General features: G+C 27.5%; 1 protein-coding gene across 3 annotated transcripts; it reads left to right on the top strand.

Annotated features, from left to right (window-relative positions):
- Positions 1-21,466: 21,466 nt before the first annotated feature.
- On the top strand, positions 21,467-24,250 carry LOC130943807 (transcription factor TCP4-like). Of its 3 annotated transcripts, none has more exons than XM_057871832.1 (4): positions 21,467-21,746; positions 22,166-22,861; positions 22,986-23,708; positions 23,971-24,250. In XM_057871832.1, exons 2-3 carry the CDS (start codon positions 22,471-22,473, stop codon positions 23,651-23,653), a joined length of 1,059 nt encoding a protein of 352 aa, XP_057727815.1. In that variant the 5' UTR covers positions 21,467-21,746; positions 22,166-22,470; the 3' UTR covers positions 23,654-23,708; positions 23,971-24,250. The 3 variants fall into 3 exon arrangements, with proteins under 3 accessions (XP_057727815.1, XP_057727816.1, XP_057727817.1); XM_057871833.1 differs by having other exon boundaries at positions 22,119-22,861; XM_057871834.1 differs by lacking the exon at positions 21,467-21,746 and having other exon boundaries at positions 21,775-22,861.
- The last annotated feature ends 1,341 nt before the right edge of the window (positions 24,251-25,591 follow it).

The raw sequence follows: 25,591 nt of genomic DNA, 5'->3' as shown, positions 1-25,591 counted from the left end.
TAGATGTATGGTAGCGTTTGGTGGAGAGACAGAGACAGAAAGACTGAGATTGAGAGACTGAGACTAAGAGACAGGGATTGAAACAAATATCAGTATTCTGTTTGGTGCAAAATGGGAGACAGGAATTGAAACAAGAATGAAACTCTAATTTAATTTGCACAAAGGGTAAAATTGGAATTAATTAATTGAAATGAAAGTATTTTAGGTATAAAATGTTATTAAAGTTTCAGTCTCCAACTTTAAAAATTTCAGTCTCCTGTGTCCCTACTTTTTGGAGGTACTGAAATACTGAAATTTTGGAGACAAAGACAGAAATTTTAGTACCAGTCTCTGAACTAACAAACACGATACTGAGTCTCAGTCTCTCAGTCTCTGTCTCAGTACCTGAAAACAAACGCTACCTATATATGATGCATGCCTGTCCTATAGCTGATGAGTCTCATTGTAGGTTATATAGCCAATCCGACAAGTCCTAGTAACTAACCATTGGACTGTCTCTCTGTCGCGCATCCTCGATATCTCAGTTCATAAACATTTATAATCATATAACATACACCGGTGTATATCCATAGGGGTGAGCTTACTGGAAAGGTCTAAGTGTCCAGCCACACTTACGACATAGAGTCAGCAGAGTATCGAGTCTCAACCTGAAGTACGTGGTAGCAAGCCACTGCTTTTACCTAGAAAAACTTGTATCTCAGATATTTGAAAGTGCACCTTATAATCAATCAACAATCATATATTCATAATCAACCATAATTCATTATCAATATAGCCATCCAGCTCATAATATAAACAATACTTTTGCCATCATCATTAGTAAACTCATATAATCATTATCAATCATGATTCATCATTTATGCACCTCTTTCTTCATCAACAAGTTACCCTCCTCACTACCCTAATTATACTTTATTACCTAAAATCAACCTACCAGGCTTTAAACAAGAGTCAAAAGGGTTTTGAAAGCTGGAGGAATGCATTTAGAATAAGAAATTAAAGTTTTGGAAAAATGCAAGCCCCTGCTTGCGTACGCAAGGAGTACAACCCGTAGCGCATGCTCATGTCGCGTGTCACCTTTTGCGTACGCGCCCTTGGAAAATTTGACATCTCGCGTACCCGTCAATGGTTCGCGTCCGCGAGCTCCTCAACCCAAATTCTTTGCTCGCATCGCGTGCCATGTGGTTGCGTACGCAACCAAAGAAAATGACATGTTCGCGTACGCGAGCCTTTTGGGCAGTAGCCATTGGTCGCGCGTGTTTCTTGCATATGCATGCTTAGCAAAAGCCTAAAAAAGCTGCTAAGTCCAAAATCTCAATTTTGCACACCAAACTTTGATCGCACATAATTTTCTCGTTTTAAAATATTTTTCCTCTATTCCTCGAACGGTGTAAACCTCTTGGACCAAAATTTCTTTCTAGACAAATTTGATAAAAATCGGAGGTCTGGAAGCCAAGTTATGCTCCGCCAAAGTTGGTCAAATATCATAGTTTTCATTAAACTTTACAAACCTCCACTTTCAAAAACATACCAATTTCAAACCCTTCAAAACCATACCAAACCTTACCATAACAGCATCAAGCACTTCCAAATCACATTTTCAACCCCCTTATTCATCCCACAACCTACCAATTCTCTACTTTCATCAATCTCAACTCAATAATTCAAGTTCAAATAATATACAATATGCATTATCAATTGTTTATATCAAATATAATATCAACTTCACCACTAATATAGTACCAACAACAACATCAATTTCACTAGCCATTATAGATATACCAAGTCTCATTCATACAAGCCTTTATCACAACCTCCAAAACCATTAACCACATACAAAATAATCAATACCAACCAACAACAACACCACAATTCAATTCCTATCTTAAGGTTGCTAGCCTAAGTTTTCATGCCACATTATATTTTAGATACGAGAAACCGAAACCATACCTTGACCAATTTTTCGATAAACCCAAAACACCTCAAATTCACCGTTTCTCAAAATTTCAAGGCTTTAACACCTCACCAACAGATTTCTCAGCATAAAATTTCACTCCAAACTTCCAAGACCTCAATTAAGCTCCAAACCACATACATATATATTACCTAAAACACAGCATTGACATCCATACATACAAACTCAATACCCAAACACAATTAGTTAAGGGATTCACTAGAGTTGAGGATCTTTATCTTGTACGTGTCTTAAACAAACCAAAGCCTGCTAGTTCATCAAGTTAAATTAACCCTAGAACATCAAATTAATCAAAATTTCAACCTCCAAGTCATAGAATTTCGAAAATTAGGGGAAGGAGAATCTGAAAGTGCGATGGAGATTTGCTCACCTTATAAAGCACTGGATTTTGTAGAGGTTGATGCTGCGGTCGCATGGTCGCAAACGGTGCGACAATCGGAGTTCGGAGCGAAAAGTTATGTTGGATTGAAATCAAACCAATGGTTTTGTTCTTTGGAAGGTGTTCTTCCCCCTTGGCTAAATGCTTCAGCGTGTTTTGCTGAAGGAGGAAGAAAAGAAGGTTCATTAAGTGTGTTTTGGGTTTAATAGGTTGGGCCCTGGGCCCAATACGGGCCCGGTTTATTCGGTTTGGCCCATTCAGCTCAATCTTGGGCCAAATTCTTTAAAATTAGTGTCAAAATTCTTATTTTAATTAGCTCTATCACATTAAACTATAAAATTTAATTTTCTAATTTTCTTGAATAAATATTAATTTATGAGTTAATTATTTATTAATTATCTGAATTTTACAATTGTCATAGACAAACCTGGTTACACTAATAAGAAGAAGGGTGAGACTCAGAAAATAAAGCAGATTTACTAATACTTCTTATGTTCAGATCTTGTCCATTACCTATGAATACCTGATTTATGCCTTCATACTCTGCGCTTGTGATGAGGTACTGTCAACTGTAAGGTGATGAGAATCACTATCCAAGTACTTGGCTCGATCCGTCATAAGAGTTGAAGGTGGAGCAGCAGCAAGGAGATCTCTTGCTTGTTGTTCCTGATGTGACTGTGGTTGATGGAAGAAAGTGGAGGGGGTACTGGTGAGTGTGAGGTGGTTGTGCCTTGTGAATTTGGATTAGAAAAATTCTGATTGAATCTATAGTAGCATTTTCAGACTGTGTTATTGAGCCTTCCGCATAATTGACACTAGATTCGAGTTCCATAAAAGTTAGATCTGCCTCTATAGAAGTTAGATCTACCACCTCTGAAGCCTCTTCCTCTAAATTTGCTTCTGAAATTCTGACCTCTTTCCTAATAGCCTTTGTGTTCCTGATAGATTTGTTGCTATCATTGACAAATCATTGCTGAATATGTCTTAGACTCAGACTTTTGTGACGAATTCACCTGGATAGCTCTTAGTTCCACTTTCTTGAACTGCTCAACTAATTTTTCTTGACTCACAAGTAGTGCCTCCATTTCACTTTCAGTGATAGTTTCGGCTCTTGATGAGATCATGGTGATGAATGCACTATATTCCTCAATGAGGTCTTGTGTTACTGCATCCACAAATTTTTTGTTAAAGAGGGGCACTCCTAACGCTGAGAGAGCATTGAATATCTTCTTTATTTTTTTTCAAGTGTTCAGAAATTGAGCTTTGCAACTTTACAATTTTCACCTGCATCTTTAATTGCTTGACCTTCACCTTTATTCTTTTAGCAAAATAATTATCTAATTTATACCAGATCTGACAAGCAAATTCACAATCCATTATTAAACTAGTGAAACCTGGATCTATTGAAGCAAAGAACCATAACACAAGGAATTGATGATCCTGCTCCCATTGTAGAAACTCTTTTGTTTTAATTTCAGTAAGTCTATGCTCATCAGATTCATGCCGCACAAAGTTTTTCTCACATTGAGGTGATCTTTGAGACCGTTTGACTTTACAAACGCTAGGGCTTGTCGCTTTCATGGTACAAATTTGTTCTCATCTAATTTGAACGAGATGGTGTTAATCACTATTCTAAAGTTTACAGGCACAGTTGAAGAGTTTGAGTTTGCAGCGGCTGAATTCAAATTTGTAGCATCCATGGACCAGAACCACAGCTCTGATACCATGAAAGATATCAGAGACTTGGTGAATTGTGGTTAAGAGAGAGAGAAAAGAGAATGAAAAAAGCAGAAAAAAAAGAGTTGAGTCATAGAATATTAGAAACAATGAGATATGTTTTACTTATTACACTTAGATGAATTATACTTATACACATGTGAATGAGGTTCATGATTAGTATGTGACTCTCAGCTAACAGATTACTAACTGACTTATGCCAAATCATTAATTGCTAACTATATCTAACTGTTTTATGTCCTCTGCTGCATTATGCCAAATAATTTGTATAAAAATATATAATAGTTAATTTTAATAGCTAATTTTAGTGTATAAATATTATTTTATATATTATATATTATATATAACTACTCATATTACCATCTTTTATCAATTTAAATTTTTTAAAAAAATAATATTATAAAAATGACAACATTAAGAAGATTTACAACAAACCAAACTGTTATATACTATATCTATAAGAATATATAACTGAATAAGAAATGGCTCTTCATTATCTCTAAGTCGATATTTATTCCTAACTCTTCCAAAATGTCCCCTAGCTTGCATAATCCAATAGTCATCATATTTAGATGAAAATGATAAAAAAATTTTGTTATTAGTTTTTATTATTTATATTTATTTAAAATATTTTAGATTTATTACTACTATATTTATGAGCACTTATGCCATTTTTTTACAATTAAAAAATATATCATTTTATTAATTACTAACAACTAAAAAAATTAAGGTTATTGAAGGTGTAATCGTGCTTGAAATACATAATTAAAAATAAAAATAAAAATAATTAATTTTAATTAGTTAATATTAATATTTTTTATCAATAAAATTATTTTTTATTTTTTTAAAAGATTTAAGATTTAAAATTATAATTTAAAATTTAAAATATAATATAAAAAATGAACAAATATTGAATAAAAATAACTTTAATATGATATACATATATACATGTCAAATTGTATATAATAAAATGGGCAATTTACCAATTTAAAATGATTGGTTGAATCCTTTACCAGATTACAACATTTGGAAATTGCATACCAATTTGTCTTGTTTAATTTTATATAGAAACCGTGGGAGGCAACCACGGTTTCAAAATCAACATAAACCGTGGCTGGTAGCTAGGTTTTACGAGGAAATCAATTTGAGTGTAAACCGTGGTAGGCAGCCACGGTTTACGTGAAGAAAGAGACAAGCATAAACCGTGGTAGGCAGCCACGGTTTATGAAGAAATGGTTTCGTACATAAAACCCTAGAGGCAGCCACGATTTATACATGAGCGACTATGTCAAGTAGGGTGGCTGATAGAGAATTCGAAGAGCTTTGTGGTTTATAGAGTCAGCAAATTTATTTACGTTTTAATACGATTTGAATTGTATTAGTATATTTTTATTTTTTAATTAATTTAATTTTATATAAATAATTAAAATTTTAAATTATAAAATTTGTATTAGTTTGTAATTTAAAATTTAAATAGACATAATTTAAATTAATAATTTATAAAATTGTATGTATTCGTATTATTGTACTCATATGATTTATTTTTACTATTGTATTCATATGAATATTTGTAACTAACTATAACTAACTATAAGTTTACAAATATGATACTATAAATTTACAAATATGATACTATATAAATCAATGATATGTGTAAACTTATAGTTAGTTATTGTAATTGTGTAAAGTAAAGTACTTTATAAGGATATTTATTGAAACTAATATGTTAATTATTTATATACTTAATCTGGACACTATAATTTTGCATTAAGATAAAAAAAACTATTAAAATTATCATGGTTTATTATAATCAACTACTATTAATATTATTGCACATCATTCAGCCATTATATTTATAATTCAATGATTATAATGTAATTTGAAGTATTCCAAAGTCAAAATACATGATACAAGACATCCAACATAATTACATTGTGAACTTTACATATATATATATGTACTAATATCTCAAAAACTCAGTCAAAGATCAATAGGCATATTTAACGATTGTCACTGAAGTTATTAAATATAATTCAAAAATTAAATTATACCACTCAATGGTATTATCATATGATAATTTAAAATGTTGAGGATAAATAAAAATAAAAGATGAAATTAGATGATAATTAAATACATTCATATTATTTTCAAATTAAAAGAATATACTTATTTAAAATAATATGATTACGTTTATTTAAATTTAAAAATTTTTAATAAGAATATGTTTATTTAAAATATTAAAATTTTAAATTTTAAATAAACCTGCTTATATTAATTTTAAATTTTATTTAAAATAATACAAATATATTTATTTAAATTAAAAATTTAAAATAATAAGAGTACATTTATTTAAAAAATTTTAATTTAAAAATAATATAAGTGTATTTATTTATTAGTTAAAAATTAGCAACTGTTATTTTTTTTAAATAGAATAAATATAATTAATCATATGAATACAATAGTAAAATAAATCATATGAGTATAATAATACGAATACATATAATTTTATAAATTATTAATTTAAATTATGTCTATTTAAATTTTAAATTAGAAACTAATACAAATTTTATAATTTAAAATTCTAATTATTTATAAACCGTGGGTTTTACGCACGAATTACATCCTTCATAATCCGTGGCTGCCTACCACGGTTTATGTATAGCTCTCTCCTCACGTAAACCGTGGCTGCCTACCACGGTTTACATTCAAAGTCATATCATCATAAAACTTGGCTACCAGCCACGGTTTATGTTGATTCTAAAACCGTAGTTAGCTCCCACGGTTTCTATATAAAATGAAACAAGACATAAAGGTATGCAACTTCCAATTGTTGTAATCTGGTAAAAGATTCTCCAAATTCTTTTAAATTGGTAAATTGCCCTAATAAAATTATCTAAATGTGTAATTAAAAATGAGTATAAATTAAAAGTTAATAAATTATAATTCAAATGATATAATTTTTTTATATTTATTTAAAAATTATAAATTTCAAGTTCACTTCTAATTAAAAAAAAAGGTACAAATTAAAGAAATCTTGGAGTCTCTTGTGTGAAGAATGGCCATATCCCATTCCATCATAAATTGCATTGAAACAATGTTTCTTTCTCACTCTATTTGTCTCTATCTCTGTGTGTGTGAGGCACACACGTTCTTTTGCAGAGTAGAATATCAGCTGCAGCAGCACCTCACCATTAAATCTTATCTTGCATTGGATCACGCGCTTCTTCAATTAATAATTTCCTCACTTTCCTTGTTTTTCACACAACCACATTACTCTATTAATTGTTTCTGACAACAAATTCATTTTTCTTCACTAATGTTTAAACATCATGAAATAAATCATTTTTCCTTTGGACTTGGTTTAACTTTTTGTATTAGCACAATAGTCTTACTAAGTACCATATTTTTTCTTTTTTATAATAAAATATTATTTTTCTAGCACCCTTGCCGTTTCTAGTACCAACATTAAACAAAATATATTATTTTCCTACCTCCTCTTAAATCAATACACTAGTATTTCCGGTCCACAATAAAGTTAGAGCAATAATATATTACTACCAAAATCCATTCCAACACTTGACTAATTTCACATACTAAGAATTAAATAATAAATTTTAAATTTTAAATTTTAATAATATAAAAATAAAATATTTATTCAAAATATTGACTAATATCAATTAAAAATATTAGTCCTAACATTTTTCTAAAGTTAATATAAATGTTCACCTTTAATAAACACAATAAAATTAAAAGTGCGCTACATGATTTTTATTGTTAAGTATTTTTTTATAGTAGTTTTAAACTCTCACAAAAATATCGCAATATACAAACATAAATATACAATAATATAAATGAATATATAATTATTTTACTACACCGTACATATAGAATTATGTTACTTTGCTTTGTTGTTAAGAATAATGCTATATTAATAACCATAAGAGTTGATTATACAAGACAAATTTTATGAAGAAAGAAAGTAGATAATTTGATTATTAGAAAAATAGTAGTAAGATTATATGGTAAGAAGAGAGAGATGAAGTTGAGAGTGAGGCTAATATCTATAACTGCCATTGTCCTTTTCTAGGACTGCACCATAGTTCTGTACTTTTTGTCTCAAACAGTCTAACAGCATGCATGCAGTGTGCCCCTTCAATTCTCACACCCCAACCCAGCTCCTATCCCTATCTCATCTTCCCTCAAATACCTTTCTCACAACCCTATGAACAAAATAAATAATGCCTCTTATATACCAAACTAATCATATCTCACTCTATTAAGTATAAGTCCAGCCCACATTTTTTTAATGGATAAACTGCATTCAAATTGGACCACACAAAGTAAGCTCAATACCAACAGGAACCAATCTTTATAGCCTCCTTCATACGGATCTATCTGACTTAGCTTGGATTCGGGTCTCAAATTTATTTTCGACTTGATTTAGAAAATAAGTTAGATGCTCTTCTATTTTAAATGATAACCAACTTAAATATGAGAATAATTTTTTACTATATAAGAAAATAATCATTTATAATTTTTAGGAGTCATCTTAAAAAAATTAAATTCTATATTATTACTCCACAAATATTTTAACATTCACATATTTTTTTTATTTAATTTTTACAAAAACTTACTTAAATTGCGTCTCAACAAACAAGTAGAACACCAAATCTAATCTGGTTTCAAGTAATACCTCATAACATAATCTAACCCTATATATATATATATATATATATATATATATATATATATATATATATATCCTAAAGTCATTATTCATTATTTGGTTCTTAATTTCATCAGTAAAATTAAAGTGTCTAATGCCAATGACAGGGACGGACATAAGGAGGGCGAGTGGGGCCTCGGTCTCCCAATTTTTTTTAATAGTAATAAGTTATTATGTATAATTTAATTTTTTTTAAATTATTTATTATTTAGTCTAGTATAAATAAAAATTCAGTCTAATTTAAATATTAATAATTTTTAATATCTAAAAAGTAAATAATAATATTAAATAAATCTAAAAAAGATATTATTACTAATATTTTTTAATTAAATAAAAATTTTCAAATCTCATGAAGTGAATTCTTTTTCTTCTTGTGGTCGTCTTTTTTTATTCATTTGGTATTAATTCTCTCTATTTCAACTACTACAATTAAAAGATCTTTTTCAACTATGAATATTGTGAAAAATAACTTAGAAACAAAATAAAAGATGAATTTCTTGCTAATTGTCTTTTAATTATATTGAAAAGAAAATTACTGAAAAATTTGACACAAATTCTATTATCGGTGAATTTTATGATACGAAGATTAGACCACTTCGTTAATAAAAAATATACACATATTTTTTTACTTTAAAATATATTTTCTGTCGGTATATTTTTGTAATACATCTTATATTATATAATTTTTTTATATAATTTTTAATATTATATGTGTTTTTGGCCCCTCCATAATATTATTTCTGGATCCGTTCCTGGCCAATGAATTATAACTTAAATGGCATAGTCTTCTCATACTCATCTAAGAAGTCGCGGATTTGAGTTTCTTTATCTTTCGTAAAAAATAAATAAATAAATAAATTAGTGTGTCTAATGTAGAATCATAACATTTAGTTAAACCATAATTGAAGATATATTTTTTGAAAAGCTAATATATAGTAGTTTACTCTTTTCTAAAAAAGAAAAATAGAGGAATTATAACTTGTTGAATGTTAGCTACCTCCGTTAAGGGTAAACAATGGTTATCCTAGCTACTATATAACATATAGTAGTAGTAACTAGCTAGGAATAATTAATTAGTTTAGGTGCATATATATGTAGTACGATAATAAAATTCATATGTATCTAGCTAGTCATCGATACAATCAATAATGCTTAGTTGCTAACTATTATCTATTTTATTATATGGCTAAAACAACAGTTCAATTATAATATTTCTATGATGAAATTTCTCTCATCATGACAAATAGTAATACTGCGTATCATTATTAGTCTCATCTGCAGCCTGTTGATCGATAATATTAAAGAAAGTGAATAAAATTTGAAATAAATTAGGAGGTTAGAGATCATTTGTTCAAACCCTAACTATATGGAGGGAAAAAATTACCATCCAATAAGTAATTTCATTCAATTCAAGTTCAGTTGCTTCGATAAAAAAAAATTGAATAAACCAAATTAAACAATCAAGAGTTCCGTAACCGGCATGGCAAGTTGCCAGTTAATTTTAGGGTTGCGTGTTGCATGCGTGAATGTGACTTGGTGGTAGAAAGGGATAGAAATATGTATATATAGAGAAGAAGATAATAAGAAAATAATTTATATAAATAGTGGTGAAGGACTTAACTAGGTACCCGGTAAGTAAATTAAAGCAGGGCATTAATTAATCATTTAATTTAATTATATTGCAGCTTTTTAATTAAAATTATCTCCACCTATAGCCGTGCTATTGTCCATATGTTAAAACGTCCTTCTGCCAATATTAATGAGCATTCAAAAGGATGAGCTAGCAGGATTAGATTCAGAATCAAAGGTAAATAAAATGACAAAGACAGATGATAATTTTTGGTAAAATGAAAAAGTTATTCCATAAAAGAGGAATGATTATGTTAAGTTTGATAGTAACAAAATTATTCTCATCTTTTACAAAAGAGAATTATTCTTATTATTTTATAGTATGTCTGGTTAGGAATAAAAATGATAAAAAATTATCATAAATAAAATTTATGTATGTTTGTATACATAATATTGAGTTAATATTTAATTTGGTTTCTAAATTTGTACGTGAGTTTTAATTTAATTTTTAAAATTTTAATTATTTTTATTTAGTTTTTAAATTTTATAAATGTGTCTCACATTAATTCTTAAGATGGTTTTTAGTTAAAAAAACGTTAATAGAATATTGAAATTGACAATTAAATGTCATACTGATAATTAAATGTCATACTGAAATATGTAAAATGATGTAATTTTGATTTTGACATTCAAATAGCTTAAAAATGATGTCACATCACTTGTTTTGTTAGGTAAAATTTCAATAAACACCACTTATGATGTTATTTTTTAGTTATTTGAGTGTCAAAACCAAAACGACATCATTTTACAAAGTCTAGTGTGGCATCCGCCTGTCTATAATAACGTTCTATTAACGTGTGTATATATTAAAAATTGTTTCAAGAACTAACATATGAGTTATATTCACAAAGTTTGTGGACTAAATAAAAACAATTAAAAATTTAAGGATTAAATTAAGATTCTGTACAAATTTTGAAACCAAATTAAATATTATCTCGATAATATTATACATTAATAGAAATTTATTTGTCCATTTAATTTCATCCCTATTCAATATCCCTAGAGTAATCTATACATTGTGTGTATGAAGCTTTAATTTCAAAGGTCAAGTAACTATTATGACGACGGCTAATGTAGTTAAAATTAATGGTATTAATTCTTTAAGAGTAAATTCTTGAATTTGTTCCTAATTAGTAATTACTAAAACAATTTCGCTAAGTTACTAATACCATTTCTGTCAATTTCTGCTAATTCTTATTTATAATTGTATTTAATGAAAGTATCTTTATAAATATGTCTAATAAAAATGTCTTTTTTATGATTATGTTTAATAAAAATATTTTTATAAATATATTTTTTAGATGTGTCTCTTTATATATATGTTTAAAATATAATAATTAATTATTATTAATAATAAGTTGACAGATAATATATTGATACCATATACTTTTTCTTACTAAAAATACGTAAAGACAAAAAAAAATCCGCTTCTTTTAAATTAAGAAAATAATAAATTTGTCGCTCACAACTTTTTTGTAAATCCTTGTGTTCAGATAAATGTTAGGGTTTAAGGGTAGTACATTTGGTTTATGTTTTTTATTTTTTATTTTTTTAATTATTTTTATTTTTAGAATTTTATAAAAAATATTAAAAATAATAAAACTTTGTTTATTATTTTTATTTTTTATTTTTTATTTTATCTTTTTTAATAAAATTTTAAAAAATTATGAAAAATAAAAACAAAAGTTACAAATACAAATTAATTAAAGACATCTTAAATAATCAACATTTTTTTTACATATTTTTGTCATACATTTAAACCAATATTAACTAACTACCTTTTTACACTAAAATTATTAGTCTTTAGCATTCTCTTTGTGTCTGTATAATCAAAATTATTTTGTTTGAAGAATATTAAATAATTGGTTGAGAATTTTTGGTTAGGCAAACTAATTATTATAATAATATAATGTTAGCTAGGTGGATGAAGAGTGGTGATGTACAAACCCTAGTGATTGATTTTCCAATTGCCTTACGTTACCGACAAAAATAGCTAGGGCTCTACCAAATATACTGTATAAGTTAAACTATGAAATCAAGATATTTTTCCGTAACTAGGGTAGTACTTAAATTTTGGTTAACATATTTGAGTAACGTGCAAGTGATGCTAGCTACATAGACCTCTGTGCTTTGTCACCATGAATTTCTTTTGAACTCCATTATTTCACTTGGTTCTAAATGTGTAACTGCCAAGTTTAATTATGAGTTAGAAATTCAGATTCATCAAGTAGAGGAGGAAAGAATAATTAAAGCAAAAAAGAAAAGAAACACATCGTGTGTTGCTTTCATGTTCTGTAGCAAGATGCCCTCTTCATAACCCTTTTGTCTCATTTTTATGATGCTTAGCTTCGTTCACTTTCGGTACAACTTACATACAAGATTCTACTCATATATGTCCTTCATATATATGTACACCATCTCATGATTAATTATTAGGGACTTCTTCTAGTTAGTAATTGGAATATTATCTTGACACGAATAATTAGCGTACTGAAAAGTTGATGATATTTTTTTAATTTGTAAGTAAAATCCACCTATTAACGATCATGGATGATTAATTACTAGAATTTAAAATTTGATATACGAATAAAAATGAGAAGAAAAAAATATTTTACAAAAATTTTGATTCTATTTTTCTAATATAAAAGAATAAAAAGATATGACTTAATTATCACAAATTTTGGTTTTAATTGATGATAAATAACCATTTGTTTTTCTTTTTCTCTTATAATTTTTGTGAAATATACATATAACGCATATATTTAGTCACCGAAAAATATAACGCATATATTTATTTTAGAATGAATATTCAAATCGATTTTTAAAATTAAATTTTAGACTTTAATTTTCGATTAACTTTATTCTTTACAATTTTTTGAAAATAACATTCTCGTAGAATAGATTAGTCTCTTTTTTTTCTCACTTTTAATCAAATTTTTTATATGCATGTTGAGCAAATAAAATTTTAACAAATTTTATTATAAGATAATTAAGTTTTGAAAAATATATTTTAAGATATATTTGTCTTCATTTAAAACAATAAAATGAAGAGATCAATCTCTTTGATGAAAAAATTTTAGAACTCATGAAAAACAAAAAATTTTCAAAGACCAAAATTTTCAATTAAAATTTTTTAAGAATAAATTTAAATATTTATTCTTTCCGTTAATAATGTTGATTCTATAGCTGGGTGGATATAATTAAATTGCATAAATAATATATAATAGAAAAAAGATTTGCGGGCATATTCACTAAATTTCGGCATCTGATAATTAAGCCCTGCATGAAAATTATACATTTGTTCTTGGCATATATAAATTTTGAGAGCTAACCCTATTATACATGAATAAATTATTTGTTTCTACACTTAAAAATATCAAATATTGATTAAATTCATTACGATAGAATTTTTATCTACAATAGTATTATGGGTCAGTATATTTTGTGATTTGTAATTATCAATTAGTTATTATTCATATTTTTAATTATTTGAGATTATATTTAATAGTGTGAAATTACACACTCCTTTTTTATAGTTAAATATTAATTAAATTTTAATAAAAATACTTACTTTGAGACTTTTTCTTTTATTTAATGTTTGAATTTGGGAGTTTTTAATTTTAATATTGGATTTATAATAGTATTTTTTATAATTTGGTGTTTTTTTTATATGAAGATCACAAATCTGATCCTCTAATTTGTGAAGTTTAACTTTTTTTTTTATTTTTAAAACATAAAACCTACCCTCCGATTTGTGTTTTAATATTAAAAAAATTTTAAATATGTAAATTAAATTCTCCATTTTATGATTATCTTCGTACTAAATTAAAATACACCACTTCTCCATAACTGAAAATAACACAACAATAATTTTCATATAAAAAAACAACCTTGAATTTACCATAAAATTATTTATTCTAAAATTTAAATTGATATCATAATGTAGGGAACTAGAGGCACTTCCATAATATATATGTAATACACTCGCTCATAATTTTTTTTTTTGAAACTTGTGAGAGTGTATAGATGTTAGTTACGTGGAATAGAGTTAGTTATAACAGATAAGTGTGTGTTTGGATTATATTTTGCAAACAGGAGTTTGCATAAAATTGATTTTGCAAATTTGATTTTGGTCAAAAGTAGGTTTGTGTTAAAGTGATTTAGGTTTGGTAATTTTTGTATCAAAATGGATTATATTAAAATAAATATTGTTTGGCTTATACCATTCAAAATCACTTTTAGATAAAAAATTACTAAAATGGACATCAATTTAGATTTTTTTTATATTATCCTATTGTTTTAATTTAGATATTTAAATAGATTTTATTAGTTAATTTTATAATAAAATTAATATTTACTTACTAAAATAAAAATAACATATAAAAATAGACAAAATATTTTTTTAAATAAAAAAAATTATATATTTTAGATATATATATATATATATATATATATATAAGAATATTTAATCAAATATGTTACATTTTTTAAGTATTAAATGTTACTTTAGTATTTTTTTACATCGTACTCTTATTCTAGTACTCTCAGTAATCTTATTCTTAATATTAATTTGAAATCCAACGTTTATGATTTTATTATTATATATGATTAATTTTTTATTTAATTTATCTTTTTTAATGGAATCATAATCTATATTATAAAAAATTACACTAAAATATAGTATAGGAGAATTACAATTATAAAAGATAGTACTGAAAATAATAAAAAAAATTAAGTGATTGAAACAAATCTAAAAGTTCTTAATGATCTTTTATATAATATATTTTTAGTATTTTTAATACTCTTTTTTTAGTATGTTATAATTTTTTACTATTATTATTATTTACAGTTAATTTTTTTATTTAATTTACTTTACCTAATAGAATTAATAAATCATATTATAAAAAGATAATAACAAACATAATACATAAAAATCACGATTATAAAAGTGTATAATGTCAAACAAATAGTTAAAAAAATAAAAATAATAAATAATAGAAAATTAGAGCTCATATAAATAGAAATAACAAGAATTTTATAAATAATACAATAACATATACAAAGGATAAAGTTGGTAAAAAGTAAATGAAAGGTTAGTATCTATGGCTAAAAGCCCGTTAAGAAAACGCAGAAGCTAAAAATAGTTGCTTCTTGTAAAAGCTGGTTTTGGCAGCAGAATCACTTCTGCGTTCATGAGAAAAAAATTTGCCAAACCAAAAGTTGAAACTTTCAAGAAATTTAAACGTGCTTCTTCCCTTCCAACGAGTTTCCCAAACACACCCTAACTAACATTCACTTAAAATAGACACACTCTATTGTACTGAAATATTAAGGGTCTATTTGAAAAACACTAAAATGTTACTTTTTTTTAACTTTTGACTTATAGAAAGTTACATTAATATGTTTAGTACAATTTTTTAGATAAACTTTTAACTTTTCAAAAAGTTATTTAAGAGTTTTTGAAGAAGTTAAAAAATGTGACTTCTCCTATTTTCAAAAGCTATTTTATCACTCTTATTTAATGCACAACTTTAAAACAAAGATTTTTATAATAACTATCCAAACTCAAAATAACTTATTTAAAAATTATTATTAATAAAAGTCCTTATATTTTAAGCTCCTTTTTCAAAAGAACTTATTTAAAAAGTTTAGCCAAACTGCCCTAAATCAATCATCAACTACTTCAGTTTTTCAGTTTTTCCTCAAACTCATCTCTTTCTTTCTCTATTCTCTCTCTTTTTCTTTGTCTTTGCTTGTACTGTAAGCCTTTTTTTTTCTTTCTTGCTTGAATGTTCATAGAATTTAAAGTTTTTTTTATTATTTTTTTTGCATATACTTTTTTTAATAGTAAAATGATCGAATTTCAGTTTTTTTTTTAATTATACAAAATATGATATCATATTATTAAATTATTTATTTCAAAAACTTAAATGGTACGTATTAGGTAGAGACACTTACTTAAGTATATATATCAAACAAGATCGATAAAATATATATTCTATATATAAGAAATTATAATAAGCAGTGTGTAAGTGCCACTAATTGATTTTAAGTATATGACTTGAGATCAATATTACTACGTATTTTATCCTCATTTTTATTTGCTTTTAATTTTACAACTAGCAGTTAATTTTAATAATTTAATTTTTAAATTTTTAAATATATCCGATTATGCACTTGCTTGGATATTGACGTTATGTGGCGTGATAATAATTTTAAAACATATCTGGATAAATGTTGAAGAAAAACACAATTAAAACAACTAAAGCATTAAAAATAATTTTAATTTTTTTTAATAATATTTAAGAGAACAAATATACTTTATCGTAATCATCATTATCATCAAACCTAATAAGTTGGTCAAAACAAATGTAGATGATGAAGAAGGAAATTATTGGCAAATCCAATTGGTGCACTTTAAAGCGTATGCATGAGTGTTAATAATGTGTATGCTTTCAACGAATATGATCCCATTTCAATTTTCAACTCATATACAATCTTATAATTAAATGTGTGGTTATATAGGATTGGAATTTGGATGATAATATACGACATCACAAATAGAACAAATACTAGACCCACATCATTTTCAAAGAGTGCGAGTCACTTGCCACACCATTTTATGATTTATATGACTAAAAATTTATGTCATTCTAGAAGATATGAATTTTGAGAGAACGTTTAATCAAAGCAACATTTATTTAAAAATGGAGAGAGCCTTTCAGTGTTAATAAATAGGCTACCTAGCTAGTTAGGTTTGCCAAATCATGAGAAAAATGTTACTAAACAGAATCAACTCGAAAACTTTAAGATAGATAAGAGAAAGAATGACAAAATTATATTAATTGAATATTAGTTGGAAAAAAAATAATTTCCAAATTATTTTCATTTACTAATGTGTATTTATTATAATATAAATATCACTTTTGCAAACGTTACTATTATTTTTAAGGTAAATTCTATTATGACGCTTTCTTAAATAAATGATTAGTTATCTTTTATAATATGTTTAGTAACTATCCGATTAAATGAATGTGTCATTATGATTAACTCTAACTCTTAATACATATGTATAACTTTAGTTTTGATAACTTAGCTAATTAAGCATAGTAAAAATTTTTTTTGCAAATTACAAGAGTTATTAAAGAAATTTTATTTTATAATTTTTTATTTTTTCTAAACCATCCATTTATTTAAAAAAGAATAAATAAAAGAGGAACCAAATTGTGGTTCTTCCATTGAAGCCAAACTATACTTTTTCTTTCCTTTGAAGAAATTCAGTGAATCTATGCTCAAATTTTTAAAACTGGCTATATTGGATTGGCTCATATCCTATCTTTAACCCCATCATTGTTCAATGAAAAATATAAGTTCTCTTCAATTAGAGAAAACTCTGCTGTTTGGTTATGGAATAACTACTTGTTGGATTTTTTTTTATTTGTTCTTTTAGTTTTTGAGTTTTCTTTTTCTTTTCTAGCACTAATTAATAAATAGTTTAATTATTTCGTTAGTCTTTAAAATTTTATCAAATTTTTAATTAAGTCTTTATATATTTTTTAATTGAATTCCTCTTTTAATCTTGTAATTAGATTTTTCTCACAGTAAAAAATATTAGAGCTAATTGAATATTTTTGTACAAATTAAAAATATCTATAATTAAAAACTTAATTAGATCTTTTATCATATATTTTTTGAGAGAAATATTCTATTAATTTTAATATTTTTGACATAAAACGGACTTAATTACAAAATTAAAAACAGTACAGGAACCCAATTGAAAAAAAATATAAAAATCTAATTACAAATTTAGTAAAACTATATAAGAACCAACAGAGTAATTTAAACTTAATAAATAGATGGTTTGAAAAAATAAAAAATTATAAAATGGGACTTCTCTAGTAATTCTTAGCTTCTAATTAGTAAAGAAAAGTTTTACCATAATTAATTAGTTAAGTTATCAAAATTCATATTAAATTAAGAGTTAGAGTAAATAATAATAAAATAATTTATTTCATTCAATAGTTATTAAATATATGTTAGAAAAAACAACTAACTCTTTATTCGAAAGAAAGTTAGATAGAATTATCTATTTTTAATACTGTTAAATAAAAAATCGAACTCAGTATTTTTAACTATGAAAGTTATTTATATACAATCTTTAATTAATATATTATGGTTAAGTTAATACTTCCGCATCATATAAAATTTATATACATTTATCTTGTTGGTAGAATATGATCAAGTGATTGAGTCCATAATCTAATTAACTAATAACTCAAATGTCATAATCTCTTCATACTCGTATAAAAGATTGTGAATTCAAATTTTCTTATCTTTAATATCTAAATTTCTTTATTAGTCAACCACTATATCCTCCGATCCTCCTTCAATATTATCTTTGGTGAAAAAAAAATAAGAATAAGATATTCCTTTTTCATTCAAAATAAGCAGTTAAGCACACAAACCGAATGTTGTATTAAGATCTCTATAAAAAGTATAAATAATTATAATTTTCCATAGACGAGGGAATTTTTAAACAATGATAAATTGTTATACAAAATCTATTATTTAATAAAGGGTGGCATAGAATTGAATTCACCTTCTAAAGAATGTTTGCATAGGCACATGCTGATTCCCTTGGACCCTTTAAATGTACCTTCCCCACCAAAAATTTATTTCTAATGAATGTTCACCTCCACACCCCACACCCCCCACCATGATCTAAACAATTTTTTTCTTCTTAACAAAACGGCTTTTCATGTTTATCATAATTCTAACTTATGGATTCCGTTTTGGTTTTTGGGATTCACACCTTAATCACTACCTAGAATAGTACTAATTAGTAAAGTTTAAGAAAATCACATGTATACTTTAGCAGATATAAAGGTTATTAAAATTAAAATGTTAGTTTAATAATGTAAGCACATTCATGATAATCTAAATTATGCTCAAAGTTCTCGTTTACCCCATACACACCACACAAGGTTAAAAAAAAAAAAAAAAATCAAAATTGCTTGACTCATAATTTCATACTATATCATCTCTCACATTTTCCCACAAATGCTACATTGAGATAAACTACTAGTAACTAGGAAGTACTAGCTAGTTTTCATTTCTTAAGTATAAGAATAACTATAAGAAAATAATTTTAAATTAATAATTAATTTTTTACTATAGAATTATTATTTTAATCTTTATTTTTGAAATATTTTGAATCTAAGATTAAGATTTAAGGTTAAAAAAATTAGAATTTAAGATTTAAAATTTAAAATTTAAATAAATATAAATTTAAAAAAATTAACTGACATTAACTAAAAAAAACAATTTTTTAATTGAACCCACCTCAAAATTATTATATAAAGCTTTGGTTAATGTAAAGATAATCTCCACGCATGTACTTGCAAAACTTATGTTAAGAATGTTTAGAATGATGTGCAAACAAAAAATGCTATTACTTAAATGAATAATGATCAAGGTGTAATGATATTTCAATGGTATTAAAAAAGAGGTTTAGCAAATTATTCAAATACATAAATTATAATAAGAATACTACAACTCTACAAGAATGTTTGTTACTAAAAGTGTAAAACTCTTAAAAACTTGACTTATCCAATTTTAGAAACTATAATTGAAAATAAGCAACATCACTTACAACTTGATAATAAATATTTAAGAGAGGAAATATTCGGATAATTAATTTAGCCTGCAGGACACTGTCTCAAAGCTTTTTGTGATTTGGCATTAAATTTGCATTTGGTGGATTAAATTCATGGAACAATGAATAAGTATCCACACAAGTTGCTAAAAATCACAGAATCAACAGGGCTCTGGTAAATGCATGCTGCACCTTTTTCTAGTTAAGCTTTCTCTTTTCACCAGTGTTTACAGTAAAAATTAAAGGCCATGACTTCAAAAGCTATAATATATATAGAACATGGCAACATAACGACGAGTGTGCAATCTTTATGAGAAGTATGTTATCTTCACACACACATCACATTTTTTTTAATTAATTTTATATCGTTAAAAGTTCACAGGTAAAATTTTTGTTATGACAAATACTAATACACTTTAAAAAAAATATTTTAAATATTAAATTTTAAAATTTAAATTTTGAATATGAATTATTGATATAAAATATAATAAATAAAAAGTTAATATTTATTTAATTAACAAAGAATATAATATTCTTTACTAATAAAGAGCGTTTAAAGATAAATCAAATTTCATATATTAAAAAATTATTTTTTTTAATTTTGACAATAAATATACAAATCGATCATATTTCACAAAAAAAATTTTACAAGCGTATATATCAAAATAATTTTCTTCTTATTGAACCAAAAATAAGTAGGAATATTTATGGGTACGAATAATCTTATTATCCAATTAAAATTGACTCGATATGATTATATTATTATATACTTAATGGGTAATCAAATACACTCGACTCATATATGATTAAACTCGTATTTAATTGGTTCGGACATTGATTCTAAAGTTGTAAAATCTAAACCAATCTAATTTTTAATTAGATTAATTTAATTTTTAAAAATAAAAAATAATATAACATTAAAGTGTATCAAATTATAATATTTATTTAAATACAAATTAATGATGTATTGCTATTTATTTATTTACTATTACATATTATTTAAAAAAAATTTCTATTTTTTTAAATTTTATTTTTACTCAAATATTAGATTATCCAAACTAATCCAACCTAAATTTTATCGATTCAAATTGGTTTGAGTCCACCTATATAATTTAAATACAAACTAATTCGAATCAATTACATTATGGTTATTAATTTTTCTTAATTCCAAATCAAATCGACTCGTAAATACCCTTGGAGAGAAGAACAAAAAAGAAAATTAGAAATAGGAAGGAAATAAATCAAAGAAAAGCTGTTAGATGTCATTATCAAAGGGTTCAAAAAGGTGTGGGTACAATACAAGTAGAAGACATGGTGATTGAGAGTTACCTCTCCATCATACACCATCCCCCTTAATCATACTTCATCACTACCAACAACTATACACTAAAACTCTTTCTCAAAATAATATATTAGAGTGGACAAACTCCCTTATATACTTTTGAGAACATGGCTCAAAAAAAGAGCTTGGGGTTTGTGACAACAAACTAACCTCTTTTCTTTCTTTCTTTCTTACACTTGCAACAACATTTGCGTTTGTGGGGCTAAAAATAAAACGACCAAAACATCTTTAATCTCTTCACTCATCACACTCTCCCACGCTTTGCAGAACCATCAACTAGCTCTCTCATACTCTCAACCAAAGGTACCACAAATTATCTTCTTTTCTTTTTTTTCTACTTTGAATCTCTTGCAAGCCTTCTGAACCCATGTGTTTTTTAACACCCACTTCCCAGTTAGTACAATTCAGTTTCAAGGCTTGGAATTTGGAGAAATTAAGAAAAGAAAAGAAAACAAAAAACTGCATATTCTTCTGAAGTCTATCATAAAGTTTAAATTTTATTTTTACTATGTCCTTTTTACTCTGTTGTTGTAGTTGCAGTTGTAGAAATGATGTATGCATATGAGTCATTTGATGAAATACGTAAGAGAAAGCAAATGAGTTAAATTAGTTTTTGTTTTGTTGTGTGTATTTTTATTCACATGCTATGGTTTTTTGGATTTTGGAATTTGGTAGTGGTATTGCTCTAGTGGACAGGGAATCTTGAGAGATTGAAATTGCAGGTTTGTTTCTTTCTGGGATCAGCAGCAAGTGGCAGAGCTATCAGAAAATTCAGATGAAGCTCAACAAGAAGAAACACCAATTTAGAGTTAGAAAGGAACCAAATCCAAAGAGTACTATCCACCACAAAAACCTATAACAAACCCCAACCCCAATTTCAAGAAGGGAAAAATATTCTGAATTCCCATCACCAAAATTTTGAGCACAAAACACCCCATATATGATATATGAAATAGGCTCAGAGACAGAACAGAAGAAGAACCTTGTTTGAACCAAACCACAGAGCATATAAAAGTGGTGTGTTATTATGGGAATGAAGAGCACTGGGGGAGAGATTGTTCAAGTCCAAGGTGGTCACATTGTTCGATCCACCGGCCGGAAAGATCGACACAGCAAGGTTTACACGGCGAAAGGGCCGCGTGACCGTCGAGTTAGGCTCTCGGCACACACTGCAATCCAATTCTATGATGTCCAAGACAGGCTTGGCTATGACAGGCCAAGCAAGGCAGTGGACTGGCTTATCAAGAAAGCCAAAGAAGCCATCGACAAACTCGCCGAGCTCCCTCCTTGGGAGCCTACACCTCCTCCTCCCACTACCAATGAGGTGGAGGAGGAGCAGAATGGAGGATCAACTGACATGGCAATTGCAGAACAATCAGAGTCTTCTGGTTACAATTTTCAGCTTCAAAGGCAACTTGGTAAGAACCTAACATTATGCTTATTTTATGCATATATGCATCAAATAAAAACTGCTACCTTATAATTTTGTAGTTTTTTAATTTCAAGCTAATTTACTTGTATTCATATTTGTGTGACATATAGGTGAAGACCCTGAAAACCAACACCACCACTCAGCATTCATTCCTTCACCTATTGACACTGATGGTGGCATAGCATTTTTCCCAACAACGTCTGCTGCTTCCTCCATCAATTTCCAGAGCTACCCTCCTGAGATAATCTCAAGGACCAACAACTCCTCAGAGGATCTTGGACTTTCCCTTCATTCTTTCCAAGATTCTGGCCTAATTCATCATCATGGACAGTCACAACAAGGAGCTGGTGCAGATCATCAAAACCCTTCTTCAAATGACCAAACACTCTTTGCTAACTACCAGAGAATGGTGGCCTGGAACAGTGATGCCGGAGGCACGCAAGCCGACATGAACCGTTCCGGTTTCATGGTGAATTCACCTGGTTTTTCTTCTGCTTTTTCTCATCATCAACAAAGGGGTACCCTTCAGTCCAGTTTCTCACCATCACTTCGCCCTTGGAGTGAGATTCCTCAAATGGCTTCTTCTAACGAGCATCACCACAACCACAAGTCTCAGCCAATCCAGCAGCAACACCAAGCTTCAATCTTTGGAAGCCGGTTCCTCTCTGATGCATTGCCAGGGTTCTGCATTCCTGCTAGGATTCAAGGTGAAGATGAGAGCCATGGTGTTGGTTCTGACAGGCCTTCATCTTCTGCTTCTCCTAATTCACATCACTGACACCAAAAGCATTGAACTTCACAATGGTGCAGTGTTCCCTATCTATCAGTATCAGGTAATAATACTTCACTGAATCCCCATTATTTTTTTCCTCTCTTGGACCATTGATGTTAAACAATTCCATCCAAGGGAAAATGGAAAAGGGAAAGGGACCACTTCATTAGATTTGCACAAAGATGTCATCTTTTTGAGCTTTTCTTTATTTAATAGAACAAATAATGAAAACTCGTCAAAATCAATTGTTTCCTTTTATGCAATACTGAAAATTAAGTACTTTTTCTGGATTCCTCTTATGTCTTATGAATCTTGTCATGCAGGAGCAGTGTCTAACTAGATTTGCAATCTTGGGGGAAGATTAAGATGATGGGCACATTTTGATCATCTACAAGACTTTCAAATTTGTCTGGTTGGATTCAACTTCCTTTTTTTTATGGCTTTCTTTTCTTTCCCTTATTGCAGGCCAATTACACTGGTGTTTTCCCCCCTTCTATAATTAATAGGGGGTTCCTTCAAAAGTTGTTTGATAAATTTGTGTAATTAAATCTTTATGAAAGTTTGCTCAATTAATATAGGGCTTTGAGGTGGATTCCTTGGTCATTTCTAGCTCTCGTTGCTTGTTAATGTTGAGAATAGAGTAGTTCAAGAGGAAAAGATTCTGGTTTGGTTTTGATTTATTATTAATTTATTATCTTCCTCTAGTAGATAAAGATTTTGGTTTCTTTTATCCTTGCCCCACCCAAGTACAATGTTTAAAGGATCACTTTAGAAATCACACTTTCTTGAACAATTTTGCAATGTGTTCTTCTGTCATTCTGTGTCTCCTTCAACTTCAAGTAGCTCTATCAATGAAACTGTCCATTGCATTTTGCATGTAACTTAGTTTCATTGATTTTATTCAAATCATTAGTTATCTGTTGTTTTATTTATATTAGTATAAGTGAGAAAAAAAAATTATATATCTGTTTTAGATTAATAATTTGTCACATGTAAAGTCTGCAAAATAATTTAATAGTAGTTAATCCTTCGTTATCTTCAAGAGCATCATAGTCCAACTGTGTAAATATGTTACCAGAAAAAAAGTGAAAATTATTGAAAAAGTTGAAATAAATTAGAATTTGATTAGGCGTATTTTCAATAGTAACGTGTGGCCCCTCTTCAGTCTTCACACACGAAAGTATCATCAATTGAGTCATAAAACCGTACAAATTAATTTAATGCCGATCCTATTCCTACCTTGCTAGAGCTTTGATTATGTTGACTTCAACCATATATCACAAAATTCACAAACTTTAATCAAGAAACTAGCACCTTCTATTCTATGTCAATAATCAAGCTATGGATGCTTATAATTTATACTAATACAGTGACACTTCTTGTTTTATGCAAGAATAGGACTCTAGTTTGGATTACAATTGGAAAATATAAGTTAAGGGTGTGATAGGTTGAATTTATAGTTGTATACTCAAAAAAAAAAAAATTATGCTATTTAATAGAGATATATATGAAATGGATTTAATCAAGTAAGGAAAGTAAGACTTGTTTCATTTTTTAATATAGGGTGTTAGGGTATCTGGGGCAAAGTTGGGCAAAAACCTATTTTTGTAAAAATAAATGATAATGCATCTTTTGCTACTTCAATTATTTGGCATTCAATAATATTGTATTTTATGAAGGATTGAAGTTTATTTTTTTCAACGTATACTAAGGCTGCGTTTGTTTTTGGAGACAAGACAGGACATGACACTAAGACGGAGACAATAGGACGGAGACATTAAAAATTATTTTTCGTGTATTGTGTTTGAATACGATGGACATGACACTAATGTAATGTCCTGTATTATGTTTGGATAGACATGGACAAAACTCAGATATTATGCGAAATGACTAAAATAGCCATGTCATTCCAAATTTTTTACATCAGATATAAATTAATTTAAT

The sequence above is a fragment of the Arachis stenosperma genome, chromosome 8 (assembly GCF_014773155.1).
Source record: "Arachis stenosperma cultivar V10309 chromosome 8, arast.V10309.gnm1.PFL2, whole genome shotgun sequence".
Taxonomy (NCBI): Eukaryota; Viridiplantae; Streptophyta; class Magnoliopsida; order Fabales; family Fabaceae; genus Arachis; species Arachis stenosperma.
The sequence above is the reverse complement of the archived record's forward strand: the minus strand, read 5'-3'. Positions and strand labels throughout refer to the sequence as shown.